At 36.2% G+C, this 24,463-nt stretch overlaps 1 protein-coding gene across 12 annotated transcripts in view; it reads right to left on the minus strand.

Moving 5' to 3' along the window:
- EIF4G3 (eukaryotic translation initiation factor 4 gamma 3) overlaps window positions 1–24,463 on the minus strand; it is a 383,092-nt gene that overhangs the window by 62,327 nt on the left and 296,302 nt on the right. For 6 of the 12 annotated variants that reach the window (XM_032624983.1, XM_032624982.1, XM_032624979.1 and 3 more), the window contains 4 exons: window positions 24,170–24,289; window positions 23,665–23,775; window positions 14,919–15,089; window positions 6,678–6,875 (listed from right to left, as the gene is read on the minus strand). In XM_032624983.1, coding sequence (XP_032480874.1) covers window positions 6,678–6,875; window positions 14,919–15,089; window positions 23,665–23,775; window positions 24,170–24,289 — 600 coding nt within the window. Of the gene's footprint in view, window positions 1–6,636; window positions 6,876–14,918; window positions 15,090–23,664; window positions 23,776–24,169; window positions 24,290–24,463 lie in introns of all 12 variants that reach the window. The other 6 variants (XM_032624986.1, XM_032624984.1, XM_032624981.1 and 3 more) reach the window with 2 other exon arrangements.

Genomic DNA, 24,463 nt, shown 5'->3' on the forward strand with positions numbered 1-24,463 from the left:
TGGCACATAAGAAATGTATGTTTATCAGCTGGGTATATATTGATACTTAAGAATGGAAATGCTGGTTATAGCAGGAAAAATAACTTCAGCTTTTGTAGATAATGCTCACTTCTTTTCCAAAGTGGCTGTTACAATATATGTTCCCACTGGCAGTGTTTGAGAGTTCTGGTTGCTTCACATATTTGCAAACATCTGGTAAATTTAGCAATCTGGTGTTACTACATGGTTTTTTATCTAGTTGATTAATTTTCTCACATTTATTGGTCATTTGGATAACCTCTTTGGTGAAGTGTTTGTGTAAGTCTCTTGTCTATTTAAAAAACTGAGTTATTTTCTTATTGATTTCTATTAGTTTTTTAAGAAAAACTTTGATATAAGTCCTTAATTGGATTTTTGTGTTGCAGTTATCTTCTCCTAACATGTGGCTTGCATTTTCACTTAATAGTGTGACATCTTTTGATGAAAAATGTTAATTTTAATGTAGTCTGATTTACCAATCTTTTCATTTGTATATGGTGACTTTTGTGTCCTAAGAAACTTGCAAATTATTGTTCTCTTTACTATCTTTTTCTTCTTGTAATTAGCTTTACTATGACTAGTTGTAAAAGCTTTCCTTTATTTTCACCCTTAAAAAAAAAAAATCATGCTTGGGGTTTGTAGGAAATCATTTGATTTTACCATCTTTTACCCTCTCTGTAATTTTCCTTTCTTGGGGGTCTCTGTGCTTCAATCTGGATTCTATAGACTTATCTTCTAGTTCATAATTCTTTTCTTCATCTGTGTCTCATATGCTGTTAAATCTATCCATTGAGTTCTTAATTTTATTGTAATATTCAGTTTTGGACTTTCTATTTGGTCCTTTTTATACTTCCTCATTCTCTATTGAAATTTTCAATCTATCTTTATCACCTTGAACATAAGCATATTCATTTACCGTCTGTGCCTGATAAAGCCAGTATCTGGGTCCCAATGTAGGGCATTTGCTTGTTGTTGGTTCTCATTCATACTGTCTTTTTTCCTTGTGTGTCTAATTGTTTTTAATTGGGTGCTGGACAGTTTATTTGAAAAGCTGTTCATATAAATAATTTGAAGACTAGTATGATAGTCTCTAAAAAGAATTTTTGATTGCTTATTGCAGGTACCTAGGGGGCACGAACACTGAAATCACCATAATCCAAATTCAAGGATTGAGATGATTTGATGTTGAACTACAGTTCCTGTGAGAGTGGGTGAACTTCTTTCTTTCGTTCTTTCTTTTTTTATATTTTTTGGCCACATTGGGTCTTTGTTGCTGCGTGAGGGCTTTCCCTAGTTGCGGCGAGCAGGAGCTACTCTACATTGCAGTGCGTGGGCTTCTGATTGTGGTGGCTTCTCTTGTTGTGGACCATAGGCTCTAGGCACACGGGCTTCAGTAGTTGTGGCGCACAGGCTCTAGAGCGCAGGCTCAGTAGTTGTGGTGCACAGGTTTAGCTGCTCCGTGGCATGTGGGATCCTCCTAGACCAGGGATCGAACTCGTGTGCCCTGAATTTGCATGCAGATTCTTAACCACTGCGCCACCAGGGAAGTCCCGAGAGTGGGTGAATTTCTGATTCACCCTTGTTCCAAACATTCAGTCCTTTGGGATCCCAACCAAAAGTATAGGAGGATTTACTAGAGCCTCTTCTGCTACTCCTTTTGGTGGGCCTTCATCCAACTTTTGTGCCCGTAACCCAATGAAAGTCTATGAAAAAGAAGTTGTTCAAGACTTTTGTTTTTTTTTCCGGCGGTACGCGGGCCTCTCACTGTTGTGGCCTCTCCCGTCGCGGAGCACAGGCTCCGGACGCGCAGGCTCAGCAGCCATGGCTCACGGGCCCAGCCGCTCCGCGGCACGTGGGATCCTCCCGGACCGGGGCACGAACCCGCGTCCCCTGCATCAACAGGTGGACGCTCAACCACTGCGCCACCAGGGAAGTCCCTGTTCAAGACTTTTAATTGCCTCTTCTAGGGGTAAGTTTTACCAAATGTCTCACTTTTCTTCTGACTTCTACCTTTTCTAGGATCTTAGAAATTCTTTACTGTCTTTTAGCTCTCTGATACATTGAAGATTTTTTAAAATATTGTGACCAGCTTTTCTAATTGTTATCCATGGAAAGGTGCTCTGAATCACCTAACCAGCCAATACCAGAAGCCACAACAGTTTACCTTAATCCTACTTCCTTCTTTCTCTTACCTTGAATTTGGTGTTTATTTCCAATTTGTATAATTGTATTATATATATTTAATAAATAATAATTTTATTTTGCATATTAAAAACTTCATTAGATGGTGTCATACTATTAATTCGGTAATAACGTTTTTCAGGTTGATCTATGCTGATACACTTAGCATTACATCATTATTTTTTTTTTAATTTATTTATTTTCGGCTGCATTGGGTCCTCGTGGCCGCGCAGGCTTTCTCTAGTTGAGGCGAGCAGGGGCTACTCTTCATTGCGGTGCGTGGACTTCTCATTGAGGTGGCTTCTCTTGTTGCGGAGCATGGGCTCTAGGAGTGTGGGCTTCAGTAGTTGTGGCTCGAGGGCTCTAGAGTGCAGGTTCAGTAGTTGTGGCACATGGGCTTAGTTGCTCTGCGGCATGTGGGATCTTCCCGCAACAGGGATCAAACTCGTGTCCCCTGTGTTGGCAGGCGGCTTCTTAACCAGTGCGCCACCAGGGAAGCCCCTACATCATTAATTTTCATTTTTATTTTTTTGGCTGCTCCATGTGGCTTGCAGGATCTTAGTTCCCTAAGCAGGAACTGAACCCGGGCCACAGCAGTGAAAGTGCCAAGTCCTAACCACTGGACCGCCAGAGAATTCCTACATCATTAATTTTAACTACTGTGTGTATGTATTACTATTCAAATCCACTGACCAAATAAATTGTGGTATATTCTTATTGTCTTCTTTAGGCTTTTTACAGTTGTTTCCTATTGTTCACTATTAAAATCAATACATAAATAAACATTCTAATATATGATTCCTAGTGCACAACTGGGAATTTCTCTGGGGTATATACCAAGAAGTGAAATTACTGGGATATAGTATATGAACATCTTCACTGTTGTTACCCAATTACTCTCCAAAGTGATTATATTCTCTTTCTCGACACTTCAAAATGGTTTCTTTTTTCTTACTCTCATGGATGTGACTTGCATAGAACCGTATTTTATCTTGTCATTTCCCTAATAATGAATAACACTGAGTATCTTAAGTTTATGAGCCAATGGATTTTCATTTCTATGAATTGTCCATTTTTTAATTGGGCTGTTTTTTTTCTTACTGATTTGCTTTTTTGCCCTCCTCAATTCTGGATTCTAATATTTTGGTAGCTATATGTATTCCAAATAGATTCTCCCAGGCTGTGGCTTTATCTTTTTTATTTACAGCATCATTTGCTGCACCAAGGGTTATAAATTTTAACAAATTTGATATTTTTCTCCTTTATAGATTATTCATTTTGATTCTTGCTGAAGAAATTTTTCCCTACTCAAAGTTCATAAAGATAGTCTCCTTATTTTTCTCCTAAAAGATTAGCTTTTCATATTTAGATTTTCATTATTCTTATGGTTGTTTGATTTTTGTATTTGGTTTGTATTAGAAATCTATGACTATTCCCACTGCCACCCTTAAGTAAAATAAATCACCCTTAAATAAAATAAAATAAATCTCAAAAGTAAGTTAGCTATGGTGTTAGAAGTTAGGACAGTGGTCACCTTTAAGGAAGAAAGAAAGGTATAATTACACTTACTGACCAGGGTGGTAGGTGTGTTCACTTTGCTGATATACAATGAGCTATAAACTAACGATTTGTACATTTTTCTGTGTACATGTTGTAGTGGTGTACTAAAGCTGGTTCACCCTAGTTCATGAGGGCCAATTGTTAAACAGGAATTTGTGAGTCAAGTGTCAAACTGTTGGCAGCTTAAAATTAACCATTAAGAGAGTACTTACATCATTAATTTAACAAAAACTAAAATGAGCAATTTTTCTTTTCCCAAACTGCATGTATTTCTGTTATACTGCAATAAAAAAAGTTTAAAAACATATATATCCTTTGGTATATGATATAACTTTGGGGGAACTTATGCTAAAGAAGTAAAAGCTCCAGCATGTAAGAATAAATATACTTAGTTGTTTATTGCAGTGCTGCTTCCAGTTACAAAAAAACCTCCAAAACAAAAAAGTAGAAACAACATGGGGTGGGGGTGGGGGGGCAGGGGCAGAAGAGAGGAAAATGAATGGAAAAATTTTATGTGTGTGTGTGTGTGTGTGTGAGTGTGTGTGTAATGCGAAATATGCAACTACTAAAAAGGTATGAGTAAAATCTATCTGGAATGACCTAGCGGAATGCCCAAAACATACTAAGTGGAAAAAAAAGCAAAATACAAAAACCATGATATAATTCAATTAAAGAGAAAATTTTAAATATCCTCTTTATACATATGTATATATTTTTATATGATTTTATGAATATAAAGAAAATTGTGGAAGGGTACAACCAAATCGTTCACGTTGCTCGCCTTGGAAAGAAAGGAAGCTTAACTGGCTGAGGCTGCAAGTGAGGAGTATTTACCTTTCTCTGTGTTTATCCCTATTTTGTTTGACTTATTCCAATAGGTGGTTGTTTTGTAATCTAAAAAAATCCAATAGTTAAAAAAATCTTATTATAAGAGGGTATATCATAACAAAAGTCCCATAAATGGTTGGCTTATCTGTGAATTCTTCCCATTCCAAAATAACTTGTATTATGCCCAGGCCTTTTCAAGGGTTATTTTCAGCAAGAGTATTCTTCTTTTAAAAAAAATTAACAACCCTTCATTGCTTGTAGCATTAAGTTCAAAAATTGGTAAAGAGCACAAAAGTATGAACCAGAAGATCTGGGATCTAGTCCTAGTTCTAATTTCTGACTACATGATGTCATGGCTGTCACAATGAAAATGAGAGGCATGAGCTGAAGAATCAGTTTGCTTTCAGATAACTGTGTATGTTAGAAGGCAATATGGCAAGTGATGGAGTTAAATAATCCTAGATTTGAGCTCTAGCACTGCCACTTACTAGGTATGTGACCTTGGGCAAGTTATTTACCCTTTTTTAAGCCCAGTTTCTTATTCAATAAAGTGGGGCTAATAACACTGACCTTTCAGGGTTATAAAAACTGTTAAAATGACAAATGTAAACCACCTACCCATAGTGCAACCTAATAGGCGCTAAATAGATGGTTTCTGCTATTATAATCATCCTCATTCTACATCTAGCACTTTAAGATCTTCACAATCTTTTCCACCATCAATTTAGTTTTGAATCATTTAGGGCTTACGACACGCCAAATACTGAGCTAGGACGTTAACATATGCAATCTCATTTATTTTAATTAATTTTATCAATATAATAACCTTAAATTGTATGAATTAATCTTATTTTATGGATTAAAAAATGAGGCTTAAAGAAGTTATGTAACTATTCTGAGGTTATAAAGTCAGCAGATGGCAGAGTTGGAATTCAAATTTAAATTTTAAACTTAAAATTTTAAGCCTAGAACTATGATACTCCAAAGTCAGTGGTTGGAATCATTATGCCATGCTTGTTGCCTTAGACTTGAGCCTGCATGGAATACGTTCTTCCTTCTCTATACTTGTACCCACCCCCCACTCCCTTCCGTCCAGGCTGAACTCAAACTCTACTTGCTTCAGAAAAGTTTGTCATTCTCCCACGAATATAGTGATTTCTTTTTCCTTCAACTTGATTTTTCAGGCTAAACCACCCATTCAGACATCAACACACTGTAATATCACAAAATACCTTATAAGTGATTTTTTTCGTGCTAATGTTGTTTTTTCCAATATGGATTTTTAGTACCTTAAAGACAGAAAATGTACCTTTTCCAAGTCCCAACAGACTTACCTACCTTTGACACAGGTACTCAAAAATACTGGTATAAAATGATGGAATTCTGAATTTTCATAGTGAGGCACAATGATAATAAGTTGTGATACTTAAGAAAAAACTCAAATGTTAAAGGACACACATTTCTGATACAAGTACCTTGGTAACAGTAACAGGCAGAGAAAACACAGATGGTACATGGCAGTTTTATGACTGCAGAATAGAGGACAGTGAACACTAACCAGAAGCTCTTTGGTCTCCCATTCTTTCTTGCCCTAGATTTGACAGGCTGTGGACAATGTAAAGAGAAAGAAATCTAATAGTTTCTAAGATAGTATCATCAGTTTGAAACCTTTATGACCACAACTACCCTATCACTTTTTACCAAGGCTAGACTTAGAATCAACATGTTTTTCAATTTTGAATCTAAATGTAAATGTAAGCATTTGCTTTATTTCTATAAGATGACACCCCAGGAAAAACTGGTTGCCCATGACAAAAATTTCACAGTAGAAATTTAAACCTTACTTGATCTTCCTCACATTGCATGGGACCATATCATGCCTATTTCAGTCTCATCTCCATATTCCCTCCAGACGTGAGTAGATATTTTAAAAAAGCAAGATTATTTTTATACAATGAGGCTATTATATAAAGTACTAAAAATATATTCTCCCCTTTACTCTGCCCCATTAACACTCTGGGAAGAATGTGTAGTGAGGGGAGAATATACCTCTTGGAGATTTCTGGTTTTACTCCTTCCTCTCTTCTTACCGTTACTAGACATCGACACATGTTTGCGTAAGCCACAGAGAAACTGGGTTCGTCAATAGCCTTCTCAAAGACCAGGTCAATGACTCCTTTCAGCCGCTCCTCTGTGTCAACAGTAAGTCCTGACACTTGCTTCATCAGTTGATTGAACATCTGTGGTGTCAATTTATTTAAGATACTTCGAACTTTTCTAAAAAGTTCCTAGAAGGACCACAAAAAAGAAAAGAATATTATATTAACTGTGACAATATGATGCTTTCTATAAGGATTAATATTTTGTTTATAATTTATAAGTGTGATTTCCTAAATTATTAACAAAGATTGTGAACTAGTCATAGAAATAATTAAATCCATCTATTTTAACATCTAGTAAAAATTTACACCACCTCTTTTTCACTACAGATGAGAATTCAAGGAACTAGGTATGTTTTCCACTTCACTGGTGGGACTATAATTTGGTACATTTCCAAGGGCAATTTGGCAATGTGTACTGAAACTCTTAAAACTGTGAAGTGCCCTTTAAACCAGCAATTATACTTTCAGAAATTTATTCATATTTAAGGATAGGTTAAAAAAAGGTTTTAGCCATCATAACTTCCATCAACAACCCTTTACAGCAAAAACTTAAATGTCTTAAAATAGGAACTTGTCTACATTATGGTATAATACAAATCATGGTATAAAATAGTAGGCAGGAGCCTTTTAAAATGATGTTATAGAAACCCTCATCAAATCAGAAATAGAAGTGAACTTCCTTAACTAGAAAAAGGCTATGGACAGCCCTACTTAATGGTGAAAGAATGAGTGCTTTCCCCCTAAGATTGGGAGCAAGGCAAAAATATCTGTTCCCACCATTCCTATTCAAAATCTTACTGGAGGTCCTATTCAGTGGAATAATGCAAAGAAAAAGAACTACAGCCCATATGGATCGTAAAGGAAGAGATAAAACTCCCTATTCACAAATGATATGATTGTCTCCACAGAAAATCATAAGGCATCTATAAAAAGAGACACTAGAATTAATAAGTGAGTCTAGCAGATTTGTAGAACACAAGTCAATACATAGAACTCAATTTTATTTTTATGTATTAGCAACAAACAACTAGAAATTACATTTTTTAAAAGTACAATCTATAACAGCACCAAAACCATGAAGTACTTAGATAAGAATTATCAAAATATTCATAGGAGTTGTGCGATGAAACGTACAAGTCACTGATGAAAGAAATCAAGGAGGACTGAAATAAATAGAGATCTATATCATGTTCATGTATTGTAAGACTCATTATTGTTAAGTTGCCAGTTTTCTCCGAAGAGACCTACAGATTTAACACAACTGAAATAAAAATCCCAGTAGGGTTTTTTTTTGGGGGGGGGGGCTGGAGGGGCGGGAGAGTAGAAATCAAGAAGCTGATTCTACAATTTAAATGGAAAAACAAAAAACTAGAGTAGCTTAACAATTTTGAAAAATAACAAAATGTGGAAGACTCCTACAACCTAATTTCAACATTTACTATATACATGAAGCTACTATGCATAGACAGTGTGATACTGGCCAGAGGACAGACACAACAGATCACTGGAACAGAATGAAAAGCCTAGAAACAGATTCATACATATGTGATGAATTGATTTTCAACAAAGGTACAAAGGAAATTCAACAGAGAAAGGATAGTCTTTTCAACAAATGGTGCTGGAACAACTGAATATCCATAAACAAACAAAAAAAAAGAATCTTGATTCACACCTTGCATGTAACACAAAAATTAACTAAAACTGGATCACAGACCAAAACGTGAAACCCAAAACTAAAAACTTCTAGAACAGAACACAGGACAAAGCTTTCTATTCTTATATGCAAAGATTTTTTAGGTAAGACAGCAAAAGCACAATGTATGAATGAAAACACAGATAAATTGAGCATCATCGAAGTTAAAAACTTCTACTTGGCAAAAGACACTATTAAGAGAATGAAAAGACAAACCACAGACTGGGAGAAAATTTATGCAAAATATACATTTGATAAAGGATTTATATCCAGAGTAAAAAAAAAAATTCTCAAAACTCAATGATAAGACAGCACCAACCAATGAAACAGGCCAAAAGATATAAACAAAATTTCACCAAAGAAGATACACAAATGGCAAAGAAGCACATGAAAAGATGTGCTTATTCAACATATTTGTCATTTGAGAAATGCAGATTAAAACTACAATGAGATATTATCACACATCCATTAGAATGGTTAAAATTTACAGAGCAGAAAATAGTAAGTGCTGATGAAGACTGAATTACTGAAACTCTCATGCCTTGCCAGTAACATCCTGGAAAAGAGTTTGGTATTTTCTAATAAACTTAAACCTATGTTTAGCATACAACTCACTGATCCTATAGCTAGGAATCTACCCCAAAGAAACAAAAACATATGTTCACACAAATCCTATATGTGAATGTTCATAGCAATTTTATTCATCACTGCTAAAACCTGGAAACTGTTTACCCTGTGAATGGATCCAGTAATAAAAAAGAATAACCTAATAATACACGTAATATTATGAGTGAATATCAAATGTATATGCTGAGTAAAAGAAGCTTTATTCAGAATGATTCCATTTAAACTTTTTTTTTTTTTTTTTTTTGCGGTATGTGGGCCTCTCACTGTTGTGGCCTCTCCCGTTGCGGAGCACAGGCTCTGGACACACAGGCTCAGTGGCCAGGGCTCACGGGTCCAGCCACTCCACGGCATGTGGGATCTTCCCGGACCGGGGCACGAACCCGTGTCCCCTGCATCGGCAGGCGGACTCTCAACCACTGCGCCACCAGGGAAGCACCAGAATGATTCCATTTAAATGACGTTCTGGAAAAGGCAACATTATAGGGACAAACACATGGCTGACTGCCAGAGGTGGGCATGGGCGTGAGAGGATGAATACAAAGCAGTACATGAAAATTTCAGGGGGCTGATGGAAATGTTCTGTATCTTGATTGTGGTGGTAGTTATATGACTGTGTGTGTGTGTCAACAATTATAAAACTATACACAAAAAAGTAAATTTTACTAAATGTAAATGACACCTCAGTAAAAATATGAAGTTGTAAAAATCTATGAAATCATGATACAATAACCTGAAAAGGCCTATAAAATGTTTTGTTTGATCCCGATCCCTATATAATTTATATCTGAATACAAGGATTTTTAGTATATGTACCCCTATGTCAACAGTTTTCTCTAGGCAGAAGATAGTAAATACATTAAAAAAAAATTATACTATCAACTTTTTAAGCAATGAGTCAGTAACACTTTTATAAAGAAAAAAAATTTTTTCAAGTTTATTAGAGACAGGGGAGTCACTGCACTTCTCTAAATTGCCTGTATCAACTGAGACAGTATCATTTAGGTCTAAAACTTTAATCTGTGCTTTACATAAAAACAAAATAAAATAAAAACAAAACTCAACCTTCAGATCTTCAAATATATCAGAAGATAATTTAAGCTTATAAAAACAGGATAATAATAAGGTCGTTTATTGAAGTAACGTACAGCAAGTGACTACAGTTCATAATACTCTGTTGCGGGACTTCCTCGGTGACAAAGTGCCTAAGAATCCACCTGTCAATGCAGGGGACATGGGGTCGATTCCTGGTCCGGGAAGATCCCACATGCCACGAAGCAACTACGCCTGTGCGCCACAACTACTGAGCCCACGTGCCACAACTACTGAAGCCTGCAGCCTAGAGCCCATGCTCTGCAACAAGAGAAGCCACCACAATGAGAAGCCTGTGCACCGCAATGAAGAGCAGCCACCGTATGCTGCAACCACAGAAAGCTCTCACACAGCAGTGAAGACCCATCACAGCCAAAAATAAATAAATAAATAACTTAATTAAAAAAAAAAAAAATACTGTGTTGCAAATATCCTATGATATGGCTTATATGTGGAATCTGAAAAAAAAAAAGGGTACAAATGAACTTATTTACAAAACAGAAACAGAGTCACAGATGTAGAAAACAAATTTATGGTTATCAGGGGGGAAGGGGAGGGAGGGATAAATGGGGTGATTGGGATTAACATATACACAGTATTATATATAAAACAGATAACTAATAAGGAACTACTGTACAGCACAGGGAACTCTACTTAATACTTTGTAATGACCTATATGGAAAAAGAATCTAAAAAAGAGTGGATATACATATAACCGATTCACTTTGCTGTACACCTGAAACTAACACAACATTGTAAATCACCTATACTCCAATAAAAATTAAAAAAACAATACTGTGTTGCATATTTGAAAAGTTCTTATCAGAAGAAAAAAATTTTGTAATTCTGCATGTTAATTAGACTAATTGTGGTGATCATTTTGCAATATTTATACAAATACTGAATCATTATGTTGTACACCTGAAACTAATGTAATGTTCTATTACATTACATTAGTCTATGTCAATTTATACCTCAATTAAAAAAAAGAATGAGGGCTTCCCTGGTGGCGCAGTGGTTGAGAGTCCGCCTGCCGATGCAGGGGACACAGGTACGTGCCCCGGCCTGGGAAGATCCCACGTGCCGCGGAGCGGCTGGGCCCATGAGCCATGGCCGCTGAGCCTGCGCTCCGCAACGGGAGAGGCCACAACAGTGAGAGGCCCGCATACCGGGAAAAAAAAAAAAAAAAAAAAAAGAAGGAAATCTCCAGCATCAAAAAATGACTGAAAATCATTTATTCATTATAACTGAATATCTATCTGATGCTCCCAAAATTCTGTATTAAGTACAAATGAAGCATATGGCACAGTAATCAAAACCATTAAAATATAGCTGCAAAGACAAGAAAGTTACAAGAGAAATGATAGAGCAAAGCACGAAATTGATTAGAAGCCAGAGAAGTGAGTCATTTAGGTACAAGAGAGGTCAGAGGCAATGGGTTAGTCAGGAAATACCTTTAGAAGGAAATGAGAATAGGGCCAGATTATGAAGGGCAGAAAAAGCTGGCTAAATGAAAAAAAGGGGAAGAAGACATTTTAGGAAGGGGAAAATATTTTAGGAAGGAATTGTTATTGAGGCTCTTCTATTTCAGGGATAGAAAACAACAAGGAAAGATCAGAGGACTAGGGACTTCCCTGGTGGTGCAGTGGTTAAGACTCTGTGCTTCTAATGCAGGGGCCCCAGGTTCCATCCCTGGTCAGGGAACTAGATCCCACATGCATGCTGCAACTAAGAGTTTGCATGCCACAACTAAGGAGCCCGACTGCTACAACTAAGACCCAGCGCAACCAAATAAATAATAAGTAAATAAATATTTTAAAAAACCCCAAAACAGATCAGAGGACTAGTGTGCACTAGTTGGGAGAGAAAATGATAGGACTTAAATGATAGATTAAAAGCTAGAGTGAAGAGATAAAAATCAGCCTCTCAGGTAGATGAGTCAGGCAGCAGCAGTGGGAATACTGTATCAAGAGAAGAAAGATGAAGCAGGGAACCCCAGCAGTGGAACCACAACAGGAGTGTATGTATGTGGAAGTAGTCTAGACACGTCATTAGCAATGATTTTCTAGAAATGTTTCAAGGAAAAGATTAAATCTTACGATACAGGAAAAATAAGGTCATTGGTGGTCATTCATAATGTTGTTATAAATACAGTGGTAGGAACAAAAGTCAGGGTGAATGAGTTTTCTGGAAGTGGAGGCAACAATAAAACTGTTGTTTTGACAAAAGGGAAGAAATAGAATAACAGGTAGCAGGAGCAACAGGTCAACATGGGGTATACCTGTGCAGAGGAGAAGAATAAAAACACAAAAAAGAGAGGGAATGAAGCAAAGATGTTCTGTATTAAGAAGAAAAAGTGTCAAGAAAAAGGAGGTTGCACTGGCCCTGAAAAAGAAGTCTATTAATACTGCACTGTATTTGCTTTATCTATTCACTAAAGAAAACTTAGCTAATTAATGACATCTCGAAGTCAGTATAATTATTCTTCTGTTTCTGAAATTAATAATGGAGAGAACTTGGTCAGAATAGCCATCACTAAAAAGTCTACAAATAACAAATGCTAGAGAGGGTGTAGAGAAAAGGGAACCCCCCTACACTGTTGGTGGGAATGTAAACTGGTGCAGCCACTATGGAAAACAGTATGGATGTTCCTTAAAAAACTAAAAATAGAATAGCCTTATGATCCAGCAATTCCACTCCTGGGCATATATCCAGATAAAACTATAATTGGAAAAGATACATGCACCCCCAATGTTCATAGCAGCATTATTTACAATAGCCAAGATACGGAAACAACCTAAATGTCCATCGACAGATGAATGGATAAAGAAGATGTGAGATATATATATAAAATGGAATATTACTCAACCATAAGAAAGAATGAAATAATGCCATTTGCAGCAACATGGATGGACCTAGAGATTATCATACTAAGTGAAGTAAGTCAGAAAGACAAATACCATATGATATCACTTATATGATGTAAAATCTAAAATATGACACAAATGCACTTATCTACAAAACAGAAACAGACTCACAGACACAGAAAACAAATTTATGGTTACCAAAGGGGAAAGGGGGTGGGGGAGGGATAAATTAGAGTTTGAAATTAGCAGATACACACTACTACATATAAAATAGATAAACCACAAGGTCCTACTGTATAGCACAGGGAACTATATTCAATATCCTATAATAAACCATAATGGAAAAGAATATGAAAAAGAATACATGTATGATATACATACACACACACACACACACACACACACACACACACATATATCTGAGTCATTCTGCTATATACTAGAAACCAACACAACATTGTAAATCAACTATACTTCAATAAAAAATTTAAAAAAAATCATGGGGAGGATTCTGTTACAGAGTAAAGAGGCAAATTACAAGTCACAACAAACAGACTATTCAGTAACCACAACACTGTGAGTAACAATCTCTTAAAGCTTCAGTGTCTTCTAGGAAGAAGAAAAAAGAGACAATATCTATTCCTTCCTTCATAGGTGTTGTAAGAATCTAATGAAATACGGCACTAATACAAGTGCCTTAAATACTAAAACAAGATCTTTTCATCTTCAATGACAAAGATTTAGCAGGGATTTTAACTATCTTTGCAAACCTTTTAGGTCCCTATTCATTAAGTAATTCTCAGAGGGACTGGAGGGAGGGATGAAGGAGATGCTTTAAAAAAAAAAAAAAAGTTGAGATACATTGAGAAGAAATGGAGGAAAGATTAGGTACTTGATTTTAGTGAATCTGGAGAAGGATGTACGTAGGGACAAATGTCTGGGGCAATTACTAGAAAGATGAACAAAGGCAAGCAGCCAATTAAGGCTGGACAACATGGCTTTGTGTTGGATCAGTTCATCTTGGTCCTGACTTTGTATGAACAACTTTGCTGGTTAGCATACTGTTTAACAAGTATTTATTGAGTATCTACTATGTATGGGGCTCTGTGTGTGCTCAATCAAAATCGGGATTTGTAAGGCACATCTCTTTCCCAGGAACATTATCACACTAAGTACGTAACTGGGCTCCAGGAACCTGCCAAGTCCTTTATACTGCTTCATTTAATCTTCACAATGCCCTATGAGATACATTATATTAGCATCTTAATTAGTATCAAATTAGTATCTTAATTAGTATCAAAAACATCCAAAGGATATAATAGAGGTAACCCAGGGATAGGAACTAGCATTGTGCGTACAGCAAAAGATGAATAGAGACTTTGTATAATTTGACACACAAAAATAATTTTGTGTGGATTAAAGGAATTCATTCAATTTACCCTAAGGAGTTCTGAGGGCAGGATATGTACAGAGAGATGCAAAGACTTCAATTTTATTACAAATGACTATGAAGAAGATGGGTTTCTAAATTCTAACTTATTAGAAATGAAACATAAAGTAATATACTAACTAGACTAGCACAGGGTAATGACTGAGAATCTAAAAACACATTTTTAAGAAAAGCAAATATTGTTCTAAACCTGAATGACAGAATTCTATGATATGTGAGCCCTCTAAATATAGTGTCTGTTTTGAAAAGCACACAGAATGCAATTTCAAGAGAAAACAGTAGGTGGCTGGCATCTATGATAGCTTTTAGAATAATGCTTGTAATATGAAAAAAATCAGAAAAAATCTTAAACTAAAACCTCTACATATAATAACAGGGCAAAAAGACAAATTAAAACAATATTATAATTCCAAAACAGTGTTAGAGTGTGCTTCTGTTCTCACCTGGGTTTTAATGTTTTCAGGATCCTCAGCTTGGCTGTCTCGTTTTTGGCTGGGCTTCCAGGCGTTCTCTGCCTTTTTCAGGTGCACGTCTTCTTTTACAGAGACTGTGATGATCTTTCTGGGTTCTCTTCGCTGTCCAGGTTGAGATCTCCGTGGTCCAACATTCAACAACTAGAACAAGAATATTTTTTATAATATCGACACAGAGTACTTACAATTTACTGTCTCTGCTGTGCTGCTCAAGTCAGGACTGATGAGCACACCAAACACTTCTGGATGCGAAGATGGGTACTAGGCATTCAATTTAGATGTGATCTTTTTTTTGGAGGGGGATGTCTTAGAACGTCATCACTGTAATTTACACCACCACTACAATTTTTGACCATGAAATCCTAAATGAGATAACTAAAGTGATGGAAAATTATGTTTGATAAAGCTGTTATTCCTAACAAAAAAGAGGACCCTTAACTGAAGCATCTTCTTTTTTTTTTTTAACTAGTTATGTGACTTGAGACTGGTCACTTGAACAATTACAAAAATTCACAGGCAGAAATCATCACAGTTACAAATCTGCTTCAAAAACTGGGCCTCTAAACTTCATGTGAAATGCAAATACACCCTTACCATGAAAACTATCTATAGCATAGACACCCAGCCTGACTGTAGATCTTAATGGATCCCTCACAGTTTGCTGGGTTAGAAATACTAACACAAGTCTTCCTTCTATCATTAATGAAATCCAACTAAATTGCTCTCTGAAAAAAATGTCTTCCTTTCTTTGTCAGCTCTTTGTTCCTTCTAGAGTCCCACTACACTCATTCTGTTAAAACCAATATATGCTAGCATGTCACACTGGTCATCAAATTAAAAATTGTTACTGTAAGAGCAATGGTAAGCTAAAAGTTGTATTCTGCGTATTAAAATATTCGTAATTGTTGCTACTCTAAATGCTTGGAAATACTTTTTCACGATTAAATATGTGGGTTGATAATAAGTTCTGCTCCTCCCAGATCTGTAGCATATTGACAGCCTTTACTTTTTCTAACATGTCATTCTCTAAACGATGAGTAAATATTGCAATTAGGTTTCAAGAGGAAAGAAAAAAAAAAAAACAACTTCACACAAGACATATAGACCAGAATCATATCTCACTTAATGTCCCAACACTACCCTTTAAGTAGAAATTTAAAGGTCATGCTTTATATATAAAGACACATTCTAAGAGACATGGTCTGGGGCCTTTGATAAGCTTCAAAGCCTTTTACACATGACTTACCTCAGAATTAATTATTCTCGAACCCTTTGCCATCTGCCCTAATTAGAAACAGCAGTATCAAGGGTATATCAGGATCAAAACTTAGAATTTCTGGGCAATACACAGCAATCTTGTCAAATACATCCAGCTAAAGACTTGGTACTGATGATATGATCTTAAGACTATTTCATAAACCTGAAAAGGCCGAGGTCAAATAAACCCAGAGGTACCATGCATGGCGTAACTGAGAGAGAACTAAAGAGGATCACCATACTAGAAAAGTACAAACAGGGAACAGCTGCTAAACCAGACAGTACTGAAACCTTGATATGGTAGCTCAGGCAAAAGAATTCTGTTAAGCAAAGGTAGTAAACCATGTATTGTCTGGTTCTTATAACTCAGGATATATTCTAGTGTTAATTCATGTGGGTTACTATCTTTTTCAATGTTTGGATAAAATTCAAAGATCACGAGACATTTAACTTAATCAATGCATCTGCACATAAAAATCTGTTAAGAACAAAGACTGGTGGGTGTAATAAAAGGTAATTATGTCAAAATCATGTAAGAGCCATAATATAATCTGTGGATATAATTTTAATCATGTTTGAATAAAGTTAGAAAATGTCCACTTCCAAAAAAATACTGCAAACACCAATGAATGTTTGAGATTTCTAAAAAGTAAATATGATTTACGCTACAACTCTTTACCTGCACCAAGACAGGTAATATGAGTAATATGAGTGAATTTCAAACGAGCAGCACAGAGATGTGAGAAATATTACTAAATAGATAACAACAGTGTTTCAAAGGAAAAAAAGTTTTGAAAAGATAATATAAATGTTAGTCTAGGATTAAAAAATTGAAATTATAATCCATGTGCAACCTTCCAAGACAAATTTAACTTTATCTGTATCTCTGGATAAAACTAAGATAGATACTGTTCACAAATATTTACCTAAGTATACTGAGTCCTCAACAGATTACTACTCTTATAAATGCTTAACACCCTTGATTAATTAATCTCTAACATTCTTATGTTTATGCTCTGAGAATGTTTACACTCTGAGAATGATTCACTGTCTGGTGAAGTGGAGAAAAGAGGCAGACTAGAAGACAAAAGAATTGTGGACTCTTGAATACAACTGTGCTACTTATGAGCAAAGTTACTGTAATCAAGTCTCAACTTTGTTGAACTTAAGCTTTCTCACATATTAAATGCTTATCTTACCTACAGGTTATTACGAGGATCACAGGATACAACAAGGCATGTAAAAGGACCTTAAAAACTAGGTACGATATCAGGTATTATCATCAATACCAAAGAAAAAAAAGAAACTTTTAAAAAAGTGATATACAGACTGGTATAATTACCTTTAAACATTTCGTGAAGTGATCACTGAAGAAATCAAAGAGGAAATAAAAAAATACCTAGAAACAAATGACAATGGAGACACAACGACCCAAAACCTATGGGATGCAGCAAAAGCAGTTCTAAGGGGGAAGTTTATAGCAATACAAGCCCACCTTAAGAAGCAGGAAACATCTCGAATAAACAACCTAACCTTGCACCTCAAGCAATTAGAGAAAGAAGAACAAAAAAGCCCCAAAGCTAGCAGAAGGAAAGAAATCATAAAAATCAGATCAGAAATAAATGAAAAAGAAATGAAGGAAACGATAGCAAAGATCAATAAAACTAAAAGCTGGTTCTTTGAGAAGATAAACAAAATAGATAAACCACTAGCCAGACTCATCAAGAAAAAAAGGGAGAAGACTCAAATCAATAGAATTAGAAATGAGAAAGGAGAAATAACAACTGACACTGCAGAAATAAAAAAAATCATGAGAGATTACTACAAGCAACTCTATGCCAATAAAATGGACAATCTGGAAGAAATGGACAAATTCTTAGAAATGCACAACCTGCCAAGACTGAATCAGGAAGAAATAGAAAATATGAACAGACCAATCACAAGCACTGAAATTGAAACTGTGATTAAAAATCTTCCAACAAACAAAAGCCCAGGACCAGATGGCTTCACAGGTGAATTCTATCAAACGTTTAGAGAAGAGCTAACACCTATCCTTCTGGAACTCTTCCAAAATATAGCAGAGGGAGGAACACTCCCAAATTCCTTCTACGAGGCCACCATCACCTTGATACCAAAACCAGACAAGGATGTCACAAAGAAAGAAAACTACAGGCCAATATCACTGATGAACATAGATGCAAAAATCCTCAACAAAATACTAGCAAACAGAATCCAACAGCACATTAAAAGGATCATACACCATGATCAAGTGGGGTTTATTCCAGGAATGCAAGGATTCTTCAATATACGCAAATCTATCAATGTGATAAACCATATTAACAAATTGAAGGAGAAAAACCATATGATCATCTCAATAGATGCAGAGAAAGCTTTTGACAAAATTCAACACCCATTTATGATAAAAACCCTCCAGAAAGTAGGCACAGAGGGAACTTTCCTCAACATAATAAAGGCCATATATGACAAGCCCACAGCAAACATCATCCTCAATGGTGAAAAACTGAAGGCATTTCCACTAAGATCAGGAACAAGACAAGGTTGCCCACTCTCACCACTCTTATTCAACATAGTTTTGGAAGTTTTAGCCACAGCAATCAGAGAAGAAAAGGAAATAAAAGGAATCCACATCGGAAAAGAAGAAGTAAAGCTGTCACTGTTTGCAGATGACATGATACTATACATAGAGAATCCTAAAGATGCTACCAGAAAACTACTAGAGCTAATCAATGAATTTGGTAAAGTAGCAGGATACAAAATTAATGCACAGAAATCTCTGGCATTCCTATATACTAATGATGAAAAACCTGAAAGTGAAATCAAGAAAACACTCCCATTTACCATTGCAACAAAAAGAATAAAATATCTAGGAATAAACCTACCTAAGGATACGAAAGACCTGTATGCAGAAAATTATAAGACACTGATGAAAGAAATTAAAGATGATACAAACAGATGGAGAGATATACCACGTTCTTGGATGGGAAGAATCAACATTGTGAAAATGACTCTACTACCCAAAGCAATCTACAGATTCAATGCAATCCCTATCAAACTACCACTGGCATTTTTCACAGAACTAGAACAAAAAATTTCGCAATTTGTATGGAAACACAAAAGACCCCGAATAGCCAAAGCAATCTTGAGAACGAAAAAAGGAGCTGGAGGAATCAGGCTCCCTGACTTCAGACTATACTACAAAGCAACAGTAATCAAGACAGTATGGTACTGGCACAAAAACAGAAAGATAGATCAGTGGAACAGGATAGAAAGCCCAGAGATAAACCCACGCACATATGGACACCTTATCTTTGATAAAGGAGGCAGGAATGTACAGTGGAGAAAGGACAGCCTCTTCAATAAATGGTGCTGGGAAAACTGGACAGGTACATGTAAAAGTATGAGATTAGATCACTCCCTAACACCATACACAAAAATAAGCTCAAAATGGATTAAAGACCTAAATGTAAGGCCAGAAACTATCAAACTCTTAGAGGAAAACATAGGAAGAACACTCTATGACATAAATCACAGCAAGATCCTTTCTGACCCACCTCCTAGAGTAATGGAAATAAAAACAAAAATAAACAAATGGGACCTAATGAAACTTCAAAGCTTTTGCACAGCAAAGGAAACCATAATCAAGACCAAAAGACAACCCTCAGAATGGGAGAAAACATTTGCAAATGAAGCAACTGACAAAGGATTAATCTCCAAAATTTACAAGCAGCTCATGCAGCTCAATAACAAAAAAACAAACAACCCCATCCAAAAATGGGCAGAAGACCTAAACAGACATTTCTCCAAAGAAGATATACAGAATGCCAACAAACACATGAAAGAATGCTCAACATCATTAATCATTAGAGAAATGCAAATCAAAACTACAATGAGATATCATCTCACACCAGTCAGAATGGTCATCATCAAAAAATCTAGAAACAATAAATGCTGGAGAGGGTGTGGAGAAAAGGGGACACTCTTGCACTGCTGGTGGGAATGTGAATTGGTTCAGCCACTGTGGAGAACAGTATGGAGGTTCCTTAAAAAACTACAAATAGAATTACCATATGACCCAGCAATCCCACTACTGGGCATATACCCTGAGAAAACCAAAATTCAAAAAGAGTCATGTACCAAAATGTTCATTGCAGCTCTATTTACAATAGCCCGGAGATGGAAAGAACCTAAGCGCCCATCATTGGACGAATGGATAAAGAAGATGTGGCACATATACACAATGGAATATTACTCAGCCTTAAAAAGAAATGAAATTGAGATATTTGTAATGAGATGGATAGACCTAGAGTCTGTCATACAGAGTGAAGTAAGTCAGAAAGACAAAGACAAATACCGTATGCTAACACATATATATGGAATTTAAGGGGAAAAAATGTCATGAAGAACCTAGGGATAAGACAGGAATAGAGGCGCAGACCTACTGGAGAACGGACTTGAGGATATGGGGAGGGGGAAGGGTGAGTTTTGACAGGGCGAGAGGGAGTCATGGACATATACACACTAACAAACGTAGTAAGGTAGATAGCTAGGGGGAAGCAGCCGCAAGGCACAGGGATATAAGCTCGGGGCTTTGGGACAGCCTGGAGGGGTGGGAGGGGGAGAGTGGGAGGGAGGGAGACGCAAGAGGGAAGACACATGGGAGCACATGTATATGTATAGCTGATTCACTTTGTTATAAATCAGAAACTAACACACCATTGTAAAGCAATTATACCCCAATAAAGATGTTAAAAAAAATAAATAAATAAACATTTCGTGTCCTTTGTGTGTGTGTGAAAAACTTAATATAAATTGTCAGATTTACAGTATCTTTCAAAAGTTGCACCATATGTAATGAATGACTTATTTACTAAATACAAACAAAATCTAGGATCCTGTGCTGAGGGTTATGGAATATATACAAAGAAATAAAGCCTGGTTTCTTTGCTTGAAGGACAATCCTGACTGACGACTAGAAGAGGAACTTTGAGGTATAATGTGTGCAGGGTCCACAAATGTCAAAACTAAAATGAAGTGGCAAAATTTGAGGCTAACTAATGAGCCACAATTTTTTTCAGGTGAGCTAAAAATTTTAATATTTTTTACCCACTCTTTTTCTTAAATGTATTAAATAAGAAACTATACACGTCTCTGCTGTAGAATTTAATATACATTGCTCCTACCTCACTCAGAGACAATAAACTCAAACTCTTCTGCTTACCTGGATAACCAAAGAAAACAGGACCAATATTCATTCTAGCATTTTTTAAAGAGAGATAACCAAGGGTCCCTTTAAGAGAGAGGGAAGGATGATATGAGCTTAGGAAACCTCTTTGCACCTAGGATTTTTATAACAGCTCAGTGAATCTCAAAGTTAGTTAAAATGAACATGAGTGGCAAGTTACCAGTCTAGGTCCACAGCCCTTTCTCAATGCATTTCTTTTGGGGCACTTTCTGTGATGTCCACCAACAGATTACTATTAAAATTAACACCACAATAGCCAAGTAATTTGATTTTTAAAAAACTAGAGGGATGAAACTGCCTGGGTGCTTCCAACAGATATACACTTAATTGCCCATCAAATGACCTACCTTTATGTTTAAAAATTGTATGTAACTGTTTATGACGCTAAAACAATTGCTACACATTAAAAATATTTTATAACAAGTCTGTTGCAGGAAAATTTATACCAGGAGTCCTGGAAAATTAAGCTATTCTAAGAAGCATACCTAGTAGATCTTAACATCTTTGCATGGTAATTATTTATAAGCCAATTTGGAAGCTGTATGTAACCAGAAACTATGAAGAGTAGGGCTGCTGGTTTTTTCCAAGCAGCATTATTGATTGTTCCTTTATATTATATATAATATAAAGGATATGTATAATACATATCCTTTAAAATTCCTATCTTTATCTTCACCAATATACCAAGGCAAGCTGGACAAATTACATGGAGAATGTTTGTTTGCTATGGGAGATGCTGGAAGAATAATTACTTGCATTAAGACTTAACATATTAATATTACCCTGATTAATCAAAATAATTCCACTTAAAAATTAGCTTGTGGCACACGACAAAGCTATGCAAAGAAAGTGAATTAAACAAAGCACATTTTTTTGGAGACACTACAAATTATTGATAATGGCTCATTTCCTGTCACATTACTTTGCACCAAATAACCCATTTATCTGATATATGCAGGCACATAAATTATTGGGCAAACATACATCGTGATAGTTACTTTTAAAACTCCTTTTCTAATTTCAGTATTTTGAGAGAGAGATAGTTATTCTTAATTCATAGTATTTCCTTTAGGCTATACCTGATTATTAGACAACAGCAAGCTGATAATGAAAAGTGACAGTATACACGGGAAGAGGAGATGCCGGAATTCATATCTTCTGTGACTAACATATGAACAAAATTGAGCAACATGATAACCACAGATATTAACCAGGGAACCATCAAAATGGCATCAACATTATTTCAAATGTTTGGCAAAACAAAGATATAAACTGAAACCAAAACTAAACAAACGTTAACAAATATAAATTTAACCCACCAACAAGGGAAATAATGCTGAAAAACAAGGTATAAAAAGGTTTCTAGAAAGTTGCTTTCTAAGACTCTCTGGTGTGGAAATTCAAAAATTTAGAAAAAATTTTAATTTGGTAATTAGAGATATCAGATAAACATTAAACTTCAAACCTGTGTGAGAACAGAATATTATACACACAGAGGTCTTTAAGATGGTGATATCAGCTCAATAAAAAGTATGCTTCAAATTAAGATTTTCTGTAGGTTTTACTGTATAAAGCCTCCAACACAGTGTAGACCTTCAAGTATTTTCAATCAGTGTTTGGCTGCAGGCAAATAATTCAAATGTCTACCAAGTGTCATTGTTTTCAGACAGTGTAGTCTTATTCCAAAGCAGGCTTCAAAAGTGGCCATTCCAGAAATAAAAAGGTGATGGGGAAATAAAAAATGTCACCTTATATAAAAATATTTTTACAAACATAAAATAAAGTAGTATAAACAGGGTGATCCACAAATGTACATCAAACCCCAAGCTCCTTCAGAACTTCAGGTTAAGTGTTCTCTGTGCCATTCCAACTTGGGAAAAAGAGGTATTCACATCACTGGCAACTTTACCCCATGCTTTCTGTAAGTCTACAAAGCATGGAGTAGGCAGAGCCTGCCGAATTCTGCACAGTGCAGTGCCCCAGCATAACTCCATTGGTGATGCCACTTCCACCGCTGAAGAGCCTGCCACTGGGGGTGTAAAGGCAACGTGCAGTTTACCAGCTGCACTCTTTTGTACACATCGTTTTTTCATATTTTGACTTCACAACCTACAGTAAATGAGAAGAGCAAAACAGAAAATATAACATCACAGACTACTGTTTTTTTGTTTGTTTGTTTTGAAAGATTCAGCACACCCCTAGAGGCAGGCTCCTCAGGGGTGGGTGAGACATCTCCAGTGGAGTGCAAGTTGGGGCTTTGCTCTGTTCCAGAATTGGCAATCCACGCCTGCTCTGCACTTTGCAAATCTGTAGAAACAAAGACAAAGAGAGGACCATTAGCTGAATGTCATCAGAGACCTCTAGTATACATATCAGGACACCTCAAGACAGAACAGGAATCCTATTCAAGGACGGCTCTATTTTTAACCCATTTGCAGGTCTTTTCAACTGCAAAAATATGAAAAAAAAAATCGAGACCAAATTAATGCGGACCAGCTTCTTTCAAAGTAAAAATGACTCAAGTGTATTCTTTCTTTGTTTTAATATTAGTATGGAAAGGATAGTCTTCGCCTTTCCTACTTCTTCTTCTTGGTTAGAAGAATCAAGGAATAAAAGCTGCTTGCTCTTTTGCCGTTAGACAAGATGACATGAAGTCTATGACAGTTTCTAACTAACTGGGTTGTAGGGAACTTGCACTTACAGGTACACCTCTTCCACCAGGGGCTTGCCTTCCAAAATCTGCAAAGGCTGGAGTAAAGTCTGGTCCTCGAGGTAAAATCCGAGGATCCAGAGTTCGCATTGGCAATTTGGGTTGGTTGATCTGCACAAAGAAACAAAGGAAAGCTTAACACAAGTTCCAGAGCATTCAGTGCCACGAATATAAAAACTCAGACTGAAAAGTTATGTCAGCTGAAAAGACAAGCACTGGCTTTTTGAGCCAGTGGGAGTCAGATCTGAATCCTGATAGATTCTCCTGGGCTAGCCACAGAGCCCT

Source organism: Phocoena sinus, chromosome 1 (genome assembly GCF_008692025.1).
Source record: "Phocoena sinus isolate mPhoSin1 chromosome 1, mPhoSin1.pri, whole genome shotgun sequence".
Taxonomy (NCBI): Eukaryota; Metazoa; Chordata; class Mammalia; order Artiodactyla; family Phocoenidae; genus Phocoena; species Phocoena sinus.